The sequence below is a fragment of the Oryx dammah genome, unplaced genomic scaffold (genome assembly GCF_014754425.2).
Source record: "Oryx dammah isolate SB20612 unplaced genomic scaffold, SCBI_Odam_1.1 HiC_scaffold_24, whole genome shotgun sequence".
In the NCBI taxonomy this organism is placed as follows: domain Eukaryota; kingdom Metazoa; phylum Chordata; class Mammalia; order Artiodactyla; family Bovidae; genus Oryx; species Oryx dammah.
Genome location: NW_024070208.1, coordinates 11346931 through 11364443, shown reverse-complemented (window position 1 = coordinate 11364443; position 17513 = coordinate 11346931). Strand labels below are relative to the sequence as shown.

Here is a 17513-nt window from a genome sequence, read left to right as displayed (position 1 = left end):
GCTCTCTCCCTTCCCAGGGGTTCTTTGGACTTTATAATCTACTTCATTTTGAACAGGTTATTTGGAAATGTAAGATGTGATGTGAGAGAAATCATGTGTAAGAGAGATTCAGTATATTGGGAAAAATATTTTGAGAGCTGGTAGGTTTAAAATATGTCTATAACGTTGATATAAATACTGAAATAAGCCTAATTCTAAATACCTGATTTTAATAGGCTGCTGGTAACATATCATGCTTTTATTCTAGGTGATTCTTACTTTTGGCAGGGCATTGTAATTTCTTAGTTCTTGCTATTGTACTGTCGAACGAAGAGTCAGAAGAAAAATTTATAAGTAAACCTACAAAGGGTGAGAATTTGGATTAAGGTGCCTTAAAATCAAGATGAACTTTTGCTAGGGAAAGAAAGAGTGTGAGGGAAGGGATTGCATCCCAGTGAAAAATAGTTTTATCTAGGAACAATAGAAAAGACATGTTAGGAGGAAAAACCGTTTTGAATTGGTCTTAAAATAGAATGTTTCTGTTAAGGTTTGAAAACAGTGTGTTTACTGTGCAGGCCTGGAAGATGAAAGATCTGAGGCCTGATGTGGTGAGGTTTGCTCTTGGGGTGTGGCCATGGGACAGAGCTCCGAGCCGCTTGCTAGCACACTGCCTCTGCACTGGCTTTGATGCTCTTTGACCATGAGAAACACGATGTATGTTACGGTGAGGTATTCACACATGTGTCTGTATAGCCTTAGGAAACAAGATAGTACCCACCCTTACTGTATATGAGATGTGTACTTAGTTTAACTTGGAGAGGTTATTAATGTCTTTGGGTAGGGAGATGTACCTTCAAATGTATATGATTTTTCTTAAGTTATTTGTTTAAAAGTCACTGGAAAGACCATGATGCTGGGAAAGATTGAAGGCAAACGGGGAAGAGGGCGGCAGAGGATGAGATGCTTAGATAGCATCACCAACTCAGTGGATATGAATTTGAGCAAACTCCAGCAGGCAGTGAAGGACAGGGAAGCCTGGTGTACTGCATGCAGTCCCTGGGGTTGCCAAGGGTTGGACATGTCTTAGCGACTGAACGACAACATCATTTATTTTTTGTCTAACAAAATGAATATTTATTAGTTTTTGCAGAAGTTACTCTAAGGACTTTACAAATGTGAGACGTGGGCAAACACTCTCATCCCTATTTTATAATGTAATTGAGAAAATAGGTTGACTAACTTGAAGTCATACTGTTAGTAAACAGTGGAGCTGCAGCTTGAACCCAAGCAGTTTGACTTCATTAATGATGCTGAATACTGTTACCATGATGAATGCTGATCGTACAGTATTATAATGAACTGGCCAGGTTTAGGGTTTTTCCATCTGTGGCCAGGAGCATAGGAAACTTAACTTGACTCATGCAGATCAAGTAGTATCAGGCTTATTAGCATCTCATCTTAACTATTAGGTAGATACTGCTCTGCTTCATTGCTTTTCATTTGCTTCAATTTGTTTTTGGTTTAAAAGTAAGAACATGCCAATTATAAAATAAGTAGCCTAATACAAAGATACCAAGTAAATCATGAAAATCCCTTTTCACTTACTCCCTCTAATCCTCTTCTCAGAAGATACCATTAACTATTTGATATGTAATTTTTGAACAAATGTCTAAAGGAAAGAACAATATATATACATCCCAACCTATATACAGAGGTTATTTTTAAGATACAAATGAAAGAATGCAGTATCGTTTTTGTGACTTATTTTCACTTGCTACTGCTACTGCAGCTAAGTCACTTCAATCATGTCCGACTCTGTGCAGCCCCATAGACGACAGCCCACCAGGCTCCGCCGTACCTGGGATTCTCCAGGCAAGAATAGTAGGGTGGGTTGCCATTCCTTCTCCAATGCACGAAAGTGAAAGTGAAGTCCCTCAGTCGTGTCCGACTCTTAGCGATCCCATGGACCGCAGCCTACCAGGCTCCTCCGTCCATGGATTTTCCAGGCATGAGTACTGGAGTGGAGTGCTATTGCCTTCTTCTTCTTCAATACATTCACTTAATGTATTACAAATACTTGTGTGTACCTACGCCAGCACTGTGTCATTTGTTTTTCTGCATAGTGGATGGATCATAATTTATTTTACCAGTATTTGATTATGGACAATTGGCTAGTCCCAGTATTTTGCTATTATATTATAAATGAATATCCTGATTTGGGAGGCAGTAAACTTATAATGGTTAAGAGCTCAGATACTGAAATCAGAGGACCTGGATTTGAATTCTTGCTCCACTGCTTATTACCTCTGTGACTTTGGGCAAGTTATTTAACTTCTCTATGTCTTAGTTTCCTTATCTGCAAGAGGGAGATGATAATAACAGAGTTGATTCTAAAGGTAGAGTTATTATGAAAATTAAATGAATCAATACACATAAAGTTCTTAGAACCGTGCCTAGCATATAGTAATATTAACTGAGCCATATAATTTCATTATTACACATGTGTGTTCACATGTATGTATAGTATATCTTTGTACACTTGTATGACTATTTCTGTAGTTGATTTTAAAAAGTAGAATTACTGAGTTTACTAAAAGTATAAGCTAAACGTATTACCAAATCATTCTTGAGAAAGCTCTATCAGTTTCTGCTACCATAACAGTTCAGTTCAGTTGCTCAGTCATGTCCAACTCTTTGTGACCCCATGGACTGCAGCATTCCAGGCCTCCCTGTGCATCACCAACTCCAGGAGCTTGCTCAAACTCATGTCCATCAAGTCGGTGATGCCATCCAACCATCTCATCCTCTGTTGACCCCTCTCCTCCTGCTTTCAATCTTTACCAGCATTAGGGTCTTTGCAAATGAGTCAGCTCTTTGCATCAGCTGGCCAAAGTATTGGCGTTTCAGCTTCAACATCAGTCCTTCCAATGAACATTCAGGACTGATTTCCTTCAGGATGGACTGGTTGGATCTCCTTGCTTTCCAAGGGACTCTCAAGAGTCTTCTCCAACACCACAGTTCAAAAGCATCAATTCTTCGGTACTCAGCTTTCTTTATGGTCCAACTCTCACATCCATATATGACTATTGGAAAAACCATAGCTTGGATTAGACAGACCTTTGTTGGCAAAGGAATGTCTCTGCTTTTTAATATGCTGTCTAGGTTGGTCATAACTCTCTAAGAATACCATAACAGTATATCACTAATAAATCCTTTCTTCTTTTTGGTCAGTCTTTTGGGTGAAAATTACATTTTTCCATTTAATTTGCTTTGACTACTAGTAGTGAGGTTATAGCAATATGTGAACCATGAACTTCCTGATGTTCAAGCTGTTTTTAACAGAGATCAAATTGCCAACATCCGCTGGATCATGGAAAAAGCAAGAGAGTTCCAGAAAAAATCCATTTCTGCTTTATTGCCAAAGCCTTTGACTCTGTGAATCACAATAAACTGTGAAAAATTCTTCAAGAGATGGGCATACCAGACCACTGACCTGTCTCTTGAGAAATCTGTATGCAGGTCAGGAAGCCACAGTTAGAACTGGACATGGAACAACAGACTGGTTTCAAATAGGAAAAGGAGTCCATCAAGGCTGTATATTGTCACCCTGCTTATTTAACTTATATGCAGAGTATATCATGAGAAACGCTGGGCTGGAAGAAACACAAGCTGGAATCAAGATTGCCGGGAGAAATATCAATAACCTCAGATATGCAGATAACACCACCCTTATGGCAGAAAGTGAAGAGGAACTAAAAGCCTCTTGATGAAAGTGAAAGTAGAGAGTGAAAAAGTTGGCTTAAAGCTCAACATTCAAAAAACTAAGATCATGGCATCCGGTCCCATCACTTCATGGCAAATAGATGGGTAAACAGTGGAAACAGTGTCAAACTTTATTTTGGGGGGCTCTAAAATCACTGCAGATGGTGATTGCAGCCATGAAATTAAAAGACGCTTACTCCTTGGAAGAAAAGTTATGACCAACCTAGATAGCATATTCAAAAGCAGAGACATTACTTTGCCAACTAAGGTCCGTCTAGTCAAGGCTATGGTTTTTCCAGTGGTCATGTATGGATGTGAGAGTTGGACTGTGAAGAAAGCTGAGTGCTGAAGAATTGACGCTTTTGAACTGTGGTGTTGGAGAAGACTGTTGAGAGTCCCTTGGACTGCAAGGAGATCCAACCAGTCCATTCTGAAGGAGATCAGCCCTGGGATTTCTTTGGAAGGAATGACGCTGAAGCTGAAACTCCAGTACTTTGGCCACCTCATGCAAAGAGTTGACTCATTGGAAAAGACTCTGATGCTGGGAGGGATTGGGGGCAGGAGGGGAAGGGGACGACTAAGGATGAGATGGCTGGATGGCATCACAGACTCGATGGACGCGAGTCTGAGTGAACTCCGGGAGTTGGTGATGAACAGGGAGGCCTGGTGTGCTGTGGTTCATGGGGTCGCAAAGAGTCGGACATGACTGAGCGACTGAACTGAACTGAACTGGAGTGAGGTTATGGGATGTTCCATTAACTTTATTGATTGTTCATGTGAATTTTCTTTGAATTGCTAATATCCTTTTGCCTGGTAGGAGTTCTTTATATGTTCTGAATTTACGTCCGTGTCACTGTCTTCTAATTCATTACACAGTTAATGGTTAACTCCCTTTTTGTGACACGCAGTGCGCATATATCATCCCAGTCTGGTGCTGTCTTTTTGCCACATGGTGTCTTGTACCCTGTGGAAATTTAAAATATTTCCATCATATGTTAGTTGCTCAGTCATGTCAGACTTTTTGCAATCCCATGGACTGTAGCCCACCAGGTTCCTCTGTCTGGAATTCTCCAGGCAAGAATAGTGGAATGGGTTGCCATTTCCTTTTGCAAGGGATCTTCCCAACCCAGGGATCAAACCTAGGTCTCCCACACTGCAGGCAGATTCTTTACAGTCTGAGCCACCAGAGATGCCTATTTATATCATAAAATTTACCAATTTGGGGGCAATTTTTCTTTAGCAAAGCTTTACTTACCCTTAACACTATTGACTATTCTTTTTATATTTTATGGGTTTAATGCCTCAGTCCATATGAAAACTGCTTTTATAGGATGCAAGGTATAGGAATATGACAATTCTCCTCACCTACAAATGGGGATATTGGCTCTTCACCATTTATTGAGTTTTATGATTTCTACACTTAGACTGCTGCTCTTGTTATCTACTAAATTACCATATGTAAAGACTAGTTTTGAACTTGTCTAGTGTTTTTTATTACATTTACCTGTTTTGTGTTGTGCCAGTATCACATTGCTTTTTATGAGTATCACTTCATAGGTTTGATATCTTTTCAGATATTATTCCTCCCCTTCTAAAAATTGGGGTAGAGTTTTGAATGAATTTTAGGACTGACTTGTTAAGTTATATAGCTCTATTGGGATTTTGACTTTCCAAAGTTAAAAAATATTTGTGTCCTTAAAATAATTCGCTCTATTTTTTTGATCCTATGTTGGCTTCATTGGTTGGTCTTTATAAAATCGCTGTTTTGAAGGCACCAGATGAGAATATATTTCCTGCTTTTAGTTACGGTTTGTGGTTATTAGTGTATTTGTCTAAAGAAACTGACACCATTAATGTGTGGTTGCGACCACCTTGATCATTTCCCCTTATATCAATTCCTACTCTTTTCAGAATTGCATGGAAGGATTCCTTTGGGCAGGGATGAAGAAGGGGGTATTGGAAAGGAAATATCGATATTGTTGATCCTGACAAGCCATATATTTATCTATCTATTTATTTATTTATTTAATTGGAGGATAATTACAATATTGTGATGGGGTTTGTTTTTTTTTTTTCATGTATGCATCAGCATGAATCAGCCACAGGTGTTCTCCCCCTGCCCTATCTTGAACCCGTCTCCCCCTCCCCTCTGTACCTTATCCCTCTGGGCTGCCCTGGAGTGCTGGCTTTGGGCGACCTGCTTCATGTGTTGAACTTGGCAGCAGCCATCTGTTTCAAATGTGGTGATTGACATACTTGTTTCAGTGCTGTTCTCTCAAATCATCCCACCCTTACCTTCTCCCACTGAGTCCAAAAGTCTGTTCTTTACATCTGTGTCTCCTTTGCTACCCTGCATGTAGGATCGTTGTTACTGTATTTCTATATTCCATATATATGCATTAATATACAGTATTTCTGACAAGCCATTTAGAAGTGTATTCTTGTCGTCTGTTCCCGGCTAGGTCTGTTTGTTAGGTGAGATAAGGTACTTCTGTGGGAGAGCCACACCATCAGTAGTGAATTACAGTATACTTTTATTTGAAGGTGCCTCGTTTGACCTTATTGAACAGGGATGTTTGCCTGGTGAATGTATAAGAATAAAAAGAAAGCTGAAGGTTGTGGACATAAGTTTCTAAAGAGAAGGAAAATTGACTCTGTGCTCAAATATTCCAAAAGTTAATTGTGTGAAAAACAGCTGTTAGTTTAATGCTTTTTATAATTTTGTTACGTTAAGTACACTTTGGTTTTTTAGTTGTTGGTTCTAAAAGTAGAATTTAGCATGCCATAGTTATTTGTGCTTAATAAACTTAGCTCCACCAGGGAGAAGGTTGGTGACAGGCTCGGGAAAGTGAAACTAATATTTTTATAAAATCCCATCTGTGTAAGAACACGGCCTTATGGCTTTTGTTGTTAGGGTATAAACTAGTGTGGTCTGACTGCTGATTCCCAGAGGCTAAAGGATAAACCGTGCTTGCTGTCTTTTCACCAAGCTGCCCATTAATTCTCATGCAGTGTTTTGGAATCACTATTCAGTGTAACTTCCCTGGTGGCTCAGACGGTAAAGAATCTGCCTGCAACGCAGGAGATGTAAGAGACACGGGTTCTATCCCTGGGTCAGCAAGATCCACTGGAAGAGGAAGTGGCAACCCACTCCAGCCAATTCTTGCCTGGAAAATTCCACAGACAGAGGACCCTGGTGGGCTACAGTCCATGGCTTCAGTCCATGGGGTCGCGCAGAGTTGGGCATGACTGAGTGACTAACACTTTCGTACACAATGTAGCAGAGGTTAGCCCACAGTGCTGTGGATACAGAGAAGGGAGCCTTGGACTGCACTGCAACTTTGGGAAAGCTTCCCTGTGGAAATTACATTTGGTGAGCTGGATCTTGAAGGAAGATCTCATTTATTTGACAGATGAAGAAGAGGAAATGTTTCAAAAGAGTAGAATATACCAAAACTTTTGGTAGATTTCTCTTGACTGTATAATCAATCTAAGCATCTTAACTTTCGGTTAGAAGCTTTTCATAGTGCGACTGTTTCAGGCTCTTTGCTTTCTTGTGCTGTGTTAACTTTGCCAGCCTACCGTATACGTATAATTTCCCCAGATGCTTTCCTGCTTCCCCACTGTTTGACCTTCCATATCCATACCTGTTACCTGTTCTAAGTTCTAACCATCTTTCAGAATCTTAGGGCAAAACCTACTTATTTTGGGAGCTTACCCTAAAGTCATCTCTTAAGTAATTAGCAACTTTATTCTGTTATTCCTCCATGACTTATTGTCATTGTTATACATTTGCCATGTTAAATTTTTTATATATACATTAACTTCCCAGATAAGTGCTACTTGAAGAAAGGGTTGCCTTCCTCTCTTGGTAGTCTCCATGCCTTTAAAATAATTTATATGAAGCACAAGCTGAAATCAAGGTTGCCAGGAGAATTATCAGTAACCTTAGATACTCAAAAAATACCACCCTTATGGCACAAAGTGAAGAGGAATTAAGGAGCCTCTTGATGAAAGTGAAAGAGGAGAGTGAAAAAGCTGGCTTAAAACTCAACATTCAAAAAACTAAGATCGTGGCATCCAATCTCATCACTCCATGGCAAATAGATGGAGAAACAATGGAGATGGAGAAACAATGGAAACAGTGACAGACTTTATTTTGGGGGGCTCCAAAATCACTGCAGATGGTAACTGCAGCCATGAAATCAAAGGACACTTGCCTCTTGGAAGAAAAGTTATGGCCAACCTAGACAGCCTATTAAAAAGCAGAGACGTTACTTTGTCAACAAAAGTCTGTCTAGTCAAGGCTATGGTTTTACCAGTGGTCATGTATGGATGTGAGAGTTGGACTAGAAAGAAAGCTGAGTGCCGAAGAATTGATGCTTTTGAGCCGTGGTGCTGGAGAAAACTCTTGAGAGTCCCTTGGACTGCAAGGAGATCCAACCAGTCCATCCTAAAGGAAATCAGTCCTGAATATTCATTGGAAGGACTGATGCTGAAGCTGGAGCTTCAATACTTTGGCCACCTGATGAGAAGAACTGACTCAATTGGAAAAGACCCTGATGCTGTGAAAGATTGAAGGCAGGAGGAGAAGGGGGTGGCAGAGGATGAGATGGTTGGATGGCATCACCGACTCAATGGAAATGAGTTTGAGCAAGCTCTGGGAGCTGCAGTCCATGGGGTCGCAAAGAGTTGGACACAACTGAGTGACTGATCTGATAATACGTTGATTGGCTGAGTCATCTTAAAGATTTTTCTTCTCTTAATCCTATCGGCAATATGATGTGGGCTCTCTATGTATGTTTATGTTATGGCCCTTATTACATCAGAAGGCCTTTGAATGAAAGGTGATATCTTGCCCCACAGCTCTCTTGACTACATTTTTTTTTTTTTTTTTCTGGGACCTGTTTGTCTGCATTCTCACTTAGTGCATGGGCAGTGTGGCATGTCAGCACCATTCCGAGACCAGAAACAAACGTTCATGGAGTTTTGTTCCGTTTTGTTTTCTGAAAATGTATTTGGAACTATTCTGGTAAATGTGTTTAGTGAAAGCTACCTCGTATAACTTAAGTTTTGTTATTGAAATTATCAATAAGTAAGTATCCATTGAAAGTTTTCATATTTCTTGAGATACTCATTCAAGTTGTAGAGAGGGAGTTTTTGACGTGATTGTGTCTTGAGAATAAGGTAATATTTTGTTTACTGAGAAAAGTATAGAGCATGTCAACCTGCCATTTTTTAGTTGAAATGGTAAAATTCTGTTAAGCCAGGAAGTTAGTTTGCCTTAGAGTAGAAGGAATGTGTTGACAGTGTTCTGTGTGTAACTTGTTCAGCACCAGTGTTGTGGAGACAGGAAGTTGAAATCATGTTACTAACTTGTACATGGATAGGCTAGATTCTGTTATTTGAGTTCTAGGTATACCGACTGCTCTATCTGTTCCTGTCATCCTCATTCTTAATCTTGGCAGCTCACATTTATCAGATATATTAAGAGTTTGACCATCTGTAAAACTAACATACAGAGATTGCTTTCTTTTTCTTTTTAAAAAGGTTTTCGTTTCTGGCTGCACTGGGTCCTCATTGCCTTGCCTGAGCTGTTGCGGCAGGTGGGGCTCCTCTTTGTTGCAGTGTGTGGGCTTCTCATCATGGTCATTTCTCTTGTTGCAGAGCACAGTCTCTGGATGCACACGCTTCAGGAAGTGCAGTTCCTAGGCTCTCGAGCACAGGATCAGTAGTTGAGGCACACGGGCTTAGTTGCTCCACAGCATTTGAAGTCTTCCCCGACCAGGGACTGAACCTGCCAGTGCAGGCGGACTCTCACCCACTGTGCCACCAGCAATGTTGATTGCTTGTTCTGTACATTTTGCAAAGCCTTTATCAAAGGGGTTATGCAATAGAGCCCCCACTGACAAGCCTTATTATCTTTTGGAAAAGTCTGACTTTGAATAAAGCAGATTATGTGAAGGGCCAACCCTACCCGTGGCCTGGAGTTTGGCCTGTTTTATCTCCCTACCAACTATTGGCAGCAAGGAAGCTAATAGTTGGTAAGAAAGAAGAGTTAGTGAGGGGAGTAGGAACTTATTACTCTCTTTTGCAGAGATTTCCTCTAAATATCCTCCAACCATCACACTGAGGCCCTGTGACAACGTCTTAAAATGAATATGGATGAGATCATTGTATAGCATAGGACATGGACCAGTTTGGCTCCAGAAACATTCAGTTTTGAATGTTAGTAACTGGTGTTCACTTAGCATTTTGCTCTGCATACTCTGCTATGTGCTTTGCAGAGACTATCCTATTTAATCCTTACAACAATCTTTGAAATAAGTATTCTAATTCTTACTTTACAGAAGGGTAAATGAGGTTCAGAGAAGGAGAGCAACTTGCCTACAAATACTAAAGCCCGGAGTTGCAAGGCAGCTTGTGGCTTACACAACTGTGTTTGCATAATGCCAGCCCGTGATACACGTAAACAGTAAAAAAAAAAAAAAAAAAAGTAGTTTTAAACGTGGAAGAATTATTATATTTCGCATTTTTTATATTAGCAAAAGGAAAATGCTATTCATTCTATTCGATAACAGGGATTTCTTCAGTTTTGCCTTTTTATTTTTTGGCTGCACCACCTGCGTAGAGGGATCTTAGTTTCCTGACCAGGGATTGAACCCAGGCCCTTGGTAGTGAAAGTACAGAGTCCTAACCACTGGACCACCAGGGAATTCCCTAAATAACAGTTTAATAGAGATATAACTTCTATGCCATATAATTTCCCTATTTAAAATGTGTAATTCAGTGGCTTTTAGTATGGAAACAGAGTTGTGCATCCGTCACCATAACCAACTTTGGAACACTTTTATTACCTCCACGAGAAGCCTGTACTCATTCGTGTGGTATGCTTCCCTCCATGTCCCCCGCCACTGGCAACCACTAACCTGCTTCTTGTCTCTGTGGATTTGACTCTTCTGCACATTTCTATAATGGCATGCAGTGTGGTCTCCTGTGACTGACTTCTTTCACTTAGCGGAGTGTAGAGTTCATCCCTGTTTTAGCATCAATCAGTACCGCCTTCTTTTTGTTACTGAATAATGTTCCATTGTATTGTTAATACTACATTGCAGTTATACACTTTATATACCTTTCAAAAGAATGCTGTTTTTTCCAGTGAAGTTTGTGTTGATCAGATTTGTGTGTATGTGTGTGTGTGTGACAGAGAGAGAAAGAATAAATTAGCAATCTCTGATCTCCCAGAAAGCAAGTACTCTGTCACCCAGAGCAGCCTTGCTGAGTAAATAGTACCTCTTTGATGTAACTCAGTTTATCTACGTAATCTTGACATTTTTTGCCCCCTTTCTATTTCACTTAACACATAATGCATATAGAATAAGACATTATATGAGCAGATGGTATTTCTGTGTTACTAGCCTTTCCCTTTTTTAAAGCCATTGTCGTCTTCAAGACTGTTTGGAGATTATTGATGAAGATAATGTCCTTGATTTAATGAAATAAAAAGAAAACTGATTGTTAAAGGTTTGTTAAAATGTGAATTTAACAAAGCGATGCCCCTAATAATGTTCATAAATCTATAATATGCCTGATATTAAATAAATAGAATACAGGCAGAATTTTTTTTTAACACACTAACCAGAATTCTTAATATTATGCAGTTATTTTCTTGGAGAGAAGAATTGTGATGACCAGAGATCTGTCTGTGAGCTTATCTGTTTAATCTGTTCCCACCTCTTGTCAATGAAGAGTCTTTGTGATGTGACATCAAGAGTATCAACTTGGAAATGGGGCTCCGCCACTTACTAGCTATGTGACCTGAGACAAGATTTTAAATTGCACTGAACTCTGATTTCCTCTACCAAAAGTGAAAGCTGTGTCCCAAGGTTATGAGCTTTAAATGTTTACATAAAACATTTAGTAAAAGCCTGGCACAAAGGAAGCAGCCAATAAATGGGGTAGTTGCTGTGTTAATGACCTGAGGCAAATAACAAAAAAGCCTTCAAGTTTGTCATGTTGCACTCCGAGCTCTCTATCCCTCAGTTGTCTTGGATAAGGGAAGTAATGAAGGCAGTTTTTATGACTTGGATACCAGGCAAATTCATTCACCCCTTTTTTATAAAAAAAATGTTTTCTTATTTTTTCTTTGATACTTGAATATGACTGACATGTTTCTAGGGTAAGCCAACAAATTTGTCATTCAGGATTTTAAAAATCTGGGAGATTCATTCTGTAGGGGAGCACTCTCCTTTGACACTGTAACATGTTAAGCTTCTTTTGACATAGTTTGATCTGGAATTGTCCAGAGTGACTAATTTCTGTCATTGTCTGTGATGAGCTAGTGTGACATTTCATTCTTAGTTTCGTTGTAGCCAAACTACTATATTCACAAATGCTGTGCTTCATTTTATTTTATGAATTATGTGTATGTAAGAGTCTTGTCAAACTTCATCTTTTAGAAGTAGAAATTACCTCTTTAAATATGATTATACTTAAATTCTTTGAGTTATATAGAATCTGCATATTTAGAACATTTATCAGTACAGTAGTGACTGTTGTGTTGTTGCCTAGTTAGTTTGCAAGTAAATATTTAAACCTGGTTAAAACTTACTACACCTCCCCAAATTTACCTTTTTTTTTAAACCCATAATTGACTCTGTTCATACTTAGCTAGCTACACACACACAGATACACACACCTACACATATACACACCCCCCACCAGTATATTAAACTTTTTAAGAGGGCACTCTAGTTTAAAAATAAAACCCTAAGGTTGCTTTCAGTGATTATTTTACTTTTTTAAAGATGCATGGCCAAGTTGTAATTTATCCTGGCTGAAAAGAGAAAACTCTGGGCAAAGACTAAATAAGGACAATTGTCATGAGAGACCTAAAAAATGAGATTAGACTTAGCTAAGTCAACTTCACAGGGGTTTACAGTGGAATTTCAAACATTATCTTGGGGAGGTCTGGAGAAAAGAACATTTTACTTTGACCTTTCTATTTTTCATTGTGCTGTGCAAGAGAAAAGGCTTCTTTAGAAACACTCATCTCTACCGGAGCCAACAGAAATAACTAATTTTTTCAGCTGTAGATCTAACGCAGTGTACATTAGGAAATATGTGTGTGTGTGTGTGTGTGTGTGTGTGTATTTAAAACCCATACTGTAGCTGTGATGAAACTTTCATTATGACTGTAATTTATCTGTAGGATCCTGTACTTGTAGTCTATCAGTGATTAAGCTTGTGGACTCTGGAGTCAGATTGCCTGGGTTCAGATTTCAGCTCTGCCTCTGGCTGACAAGTGTCAGCAGAACAGCAGCACAGTGTTGTGGGGGTAACTGGTATGAGCCACATGAAGTGCTTAACATAGTAACTGTTTTCATCATCATTATCACCACCCTTACTGCCTCCATATTAAGAATATCATTTTATTTTTATTTTATTCTAGTTTATCGTTTAGTGATGAGCTCTCAAAGACAGAAACCAGAGGATACTTTTTACACAGCATCGTAAGGAGTTTCTTTTTAATCAGATGAAGGAAGGACTTTGACTATGGTAATTATTACCAGGAGTTTGAATCATTTTTCCCTTATACAAAGCCACTGGCTATAATGTAATATTTATCTACATCATGTTATAGAAGGTACATAATTATTAAAAAACTAGGACATTGGAGAAGTGAGGGGACCGATTGAAGGATGTATTGGGACTTCCCTGGTAGTCTAGTCGTTCAGACTTGACCTTCCAACGCAGGGGGCACAGGTTCGATCCCTGGCTGGGGAGTTGTGTGCGTGCTAAGTTGCTTTAGTCGTGTCTCACTGTATTGACTGTAGCTTGCCAGGCTCCTCTGTTCATAGGATTCTCCAGGCAAGAATACTGGAGTGGGTTGCCCTGCCCTCCTCCTTCCCAACCCAGGGATTGCACCCACATCTCTTGATTCTCTTGCATTGGCAGGTGGCTTCCTTACCACTAGTACCACCTGGGAAGCATTAGATCCCATGTACCTTGTGGCCAAAACATAAAACAGAAGCAATATTGTAACAGGTTCAATAAAAGACTTTAAAAATGGCCCACATCAAAAAAAAAAAAAAATCTTGAAGCATGTATTAAAATTTGCACCCTGATGTTGCTTTGGATATTAATCGCTGTGCCAGGAAGACATTACCTGCTGTATTGTAAAGTGTAAGAATAACACTGCCTAACTTTTGGCAGGAGTCTATATAGCTTACAAAGTCTTCTCCACATACACTTCGATTCTCACAAATCACCGTGTGATATAGTGCTTTTTGCATTTTCTCTAGTAGACTATCATCTTGAATTTATTATTGGATAACCAGAAGAACTATATTAGAATCCTATAATAGATTCCTAGAGCAGGGTTACAGAGGTACCCAGAATTGTGTTCAAAATAACCTGGCTTATTTACTAAGGTTATCTGGATTCCTATTCTGATTTAATAGCATCCTTTTAGAATGTGGATAGTTTGCCTTATTATCCACTTATTTATTTCCTTATTAATTTTTTGACAGAGCTTGATTTGTTTGTTTATATTTCTATTAAGAGATGATACGGGCTTCCGCGGCCGGGATACCGGGGGAGACTTCCCTGGCGGGATGGTCCCCCGGGGCCAGGTGGAAGTGTTGTATTTTGCAAAAAGCGCTGAAATAGCAGGAATTTGCTGAGAGACCATTTCTGTGCCACAAGAAATAAAAGCATTGCAGCTGTGGAATGAGATAGAAACACGCCATCCAGGATTGGCTGATGTCAGAAATCAGGTGATATTTGCTGTTTGTCAAGAATATGTCGAGCTTGGAGATCAGCTCCTCCTGCTTCAATCAGGAGACGAAATTGCCGTTATCCCTTCCATTAGTGGAGCGTAGTACTTTTGAGCCACCTGGAAAAGATACGAATGAAGTTGAAGAGAAATCTAAAGATACAATAAAATTCACACCTGAGAAACTTTCAGCAGATGAAGTCTCACAGCTGGTGATTTCTCCACTCTGTGGCGCAATATCCCTATTTGTAGGGACTACAAGGAATACTTTCAAAGGGAAAAAAGTCATTAGCTTAGAGTATGAAGCATATCTACCAGTGGCAGAAAATGGGATAAGAAAAATTTGTAGTGACATTAGACAGAAATGGCCAGTCAAACACATAGCAGCGTTTCATCGACTTGGCTTGGTTCCAGTGACAGAAGCAAGCGTTATCATTGCTGTGTCCTCAGCCCACAGGGCTGCATCCCTTGAAGCTGTGAGCTATGCCTTTGATGCTTTAAAAGCCAGGGTGCCCATGTGGAAAAAGGAAATGTATGAAGACTCATCATCATCATCTTGGAAAAGAAACAAAGAATGCTTTTGGACAACCAGTGCTTCAACCACTTAGGTTTTTAGAGCCCTAAAATGTAAACTTGGTAAATTCTTATCTTTGATCATATTTCCATTCTTCTTCTCTAGAAGATAGTTTAATGAAGCTGATCTCTTATGTTATACCAGTGGAACAAAAGAGAGGAGAAAAGAAAGCAAAATAAGTGAGTGTTTAGGACAAGGGCTTATATGGGAACTAGAAACAGAGGAAAGAAAAGCTTTAGGGGGAAACAGGGAAGAATAATTTGAATGTGAGGAATGATGCCTGTGGTGGACAAACAGTTCTATGACTGACTTCCAGTTGTAATTTGACTCACACTGAGGGGTCGCCCCTCATCAGTGACTATCTCAGGCTGCCTCCTCTGTCCCCCCTCCTGCTCCCGGCACCCTGTCCCCACCCCCTTGCCCCTATGCCCAGCAATATTGTTGTCAGGGATGCATTTTGGGAATGTTGGCAGAACTGAAAGTTATAAAAAGTCCTTATCAGATACTCTAGATATATTTTTAGAATTTATATCTTTAAAAAATAAGCTAAATAAACGTGATTTTAAAGGTTTTAAAAAAAGATGATACAGAACTGTGTAGGAATTTTATACACAGCTTGAGCTAGTGCATTGAAATATTTTTAACTTTTTACAATGTGCAATAGCAATCAATATTTGGTAATTTGTTTAAAAAGAAAATGTACTAGTAACAACAACCTGAAGAAATTGCCAGGGAACAATCTCCATATGCGTAAAACTGGTAGCCCCAAAGAGTTTTTGGTGGGTGAATTATCTTAAACTTTAGTGAAGCATTTAAACAGTTTCAAGTCAGAGAGAGAAGTTCCCTAATTCATTTTTACAGAACCAGTATAACACAGTATACCAAAACCTGGCAAAATGTATGCATACACACATGACCAGTAGGCTAATTTCAAGATGGATATTTGTCTAACTATATGAAAGTGTTAGTTGCTCAGTCATGTCCAACTCTTTGAGACCCCATGGACTGTAGCCTGCCAGGCTCCTCTGCCCATGGGATTTTCCAGGCAAGAATACTGAAGTGTTCACATATATTATCTCTTAAATATACCTTGATTTTCCTACAGTATTATTTTAATGACTTCATAACATTAAACTGTGCTGATGATTTATTTATAATTTATAAAATCATTATTTTGCTGAAAAAAAAAAAAGAATACTGAAGTGGTAAGCCATTTCCTCCTCCAGGGGATCTTGTCAACTCAGGGATGGAACCCGGGTCTCCCGCATTGCAGGCAGATTCTTTACTGTCTGACCTCCAGGGAAGCCCATCTAACTAGATAAAGTACTATTCATTGTCTCTTAGCTTTACAGCTCCTGTAGGCAGTGTGCATTTTCTCTTTTGATCCTCACAACACACCACGGCAACTAATTTTTTCCTTTTATGACTAAAGAGCATCTTTGTAGAGAGGCATCTCTGGAAGAATTAAGGGGTATATTTGCCCAGAAACACAGCTGTAAAGTGACAGCACCTGCATTGGAGTTGAGTCTTTGACTTGAGAAAGTCCAGAGTCTTAACCTATAGAAGAGATAAAAAGGAACCTTGAAGGAAAAAAAGAATCTGGAAGAATATTAAGTAGATAGCCTTTTATAGGATTACACTTGTGATAAGTAGGATATTTGCTTTTCCCTCGGTACATGTAAGTATTAAAAAATTTAAAAACTAGATTTATGCACTACACTTTCAGTCAGGAAAACTTTATAAATTAGACCAGTGTGTGGTGCACTGCAGCTCCTCAAGACTTGCTGCCTGGTTGCTGAAACAGCTTTTCCTTTTCTTTTAAAATGAGACTAGAAGGGTTCAGTTCCTATAAAGAGAGCTTGAGTCAGTCAGCAGAAGTGTTTCACTTGCAGGTAATGAAGCTGTTTTAATGACAGATTTTGAAAGTATGCTGAGAATCTGGCTGTGAAGAATCCTTTTCCAAGGACTTATTGCTGAGTCCCAGAGACCACTTGCACAATCCTGGCTTGTTTTATGTGCATCAGCTCCTGAAAACATTTAAAATGCACTTTGGAAATTGGTAACAGTGGAAGTTATTGGTGATGCGGAACTATATAGAAAGGGGGACGGTGATGTTTTATACTCTTGGAATACAGATATGTTCATATAATAATCTGTCCCCTAAAATAGTATTTTTTATTTTATTTTTGGCTGTGCTGGGCTGCACGCAGCCTTTCTCTAGTTGCAGTGCGAGGGCTTCTCATTGCAGTGGCTTCTCTTGTTACCAAGCACAGGCTGTAAGGCACGCGGGCTGGAGTAGTTGCTTTCATGGGCTCCAGAGCACAGGCTCACTAGTTGTGGCCCACAGGTTTAGTTGCTCCATGGTACGTGGGATCTTCCCGGACCAGGGATCAAACCCATGTCCCCTGTATTGGCAGGAGA

The 17513-nt window shown here is 39.5% G+C and overlaps 2 protein-coding genes and 1 long non-coding RNA gene across 4 annotated transcripts in view; all 3 read left to right on the top strand.

Annotated features, from left to right (window-relative positions):
• The window catches only part of ELF1 (E74 like ETS transcription factor 1), an 83232-nt gene that overhangs the window by 26150 nt on the left and 39569 nt on the right, over positions 1 to 17513 (top strand). The window lies entirely within an intron of this gene.
• LOC120883178 lies at positions 398 to 16284 on the top strand. Its single transcript, XR_005725705.1, has 3 exons — positions 398 to 408; positions 1347 to 1353; positions 15252 to 16284. It is a non-coding gene; the product is annotated as an uncharacterized LOC120883178 (long non-coding RNA).
• Positions 13786 to 16284, top strand: LOC120883174 (molybdopterin synthase catalytic subunit-like). The gene has a single exon (XM_040267178.1). It carries the CDS (start codon positions 14545 to 14547, stop codon positions 15124 to 15126), a length of 582 nt encoding a protein of 193 aa, XP_040123112.1. The 5' UTR covers positions 13786 to 14544; the 3' UTR covers positions 15127 to 16284.

Excerpts from the sequence above, each read along its gene's own strand:
- LOC120883174 (XM_040267178.1), top strand. The coding sequence starts at position 14,545 with ATGTCGAGCTTGGAGATCAGCTCCTCCTGCTTCAATCAGGAGACGAAA.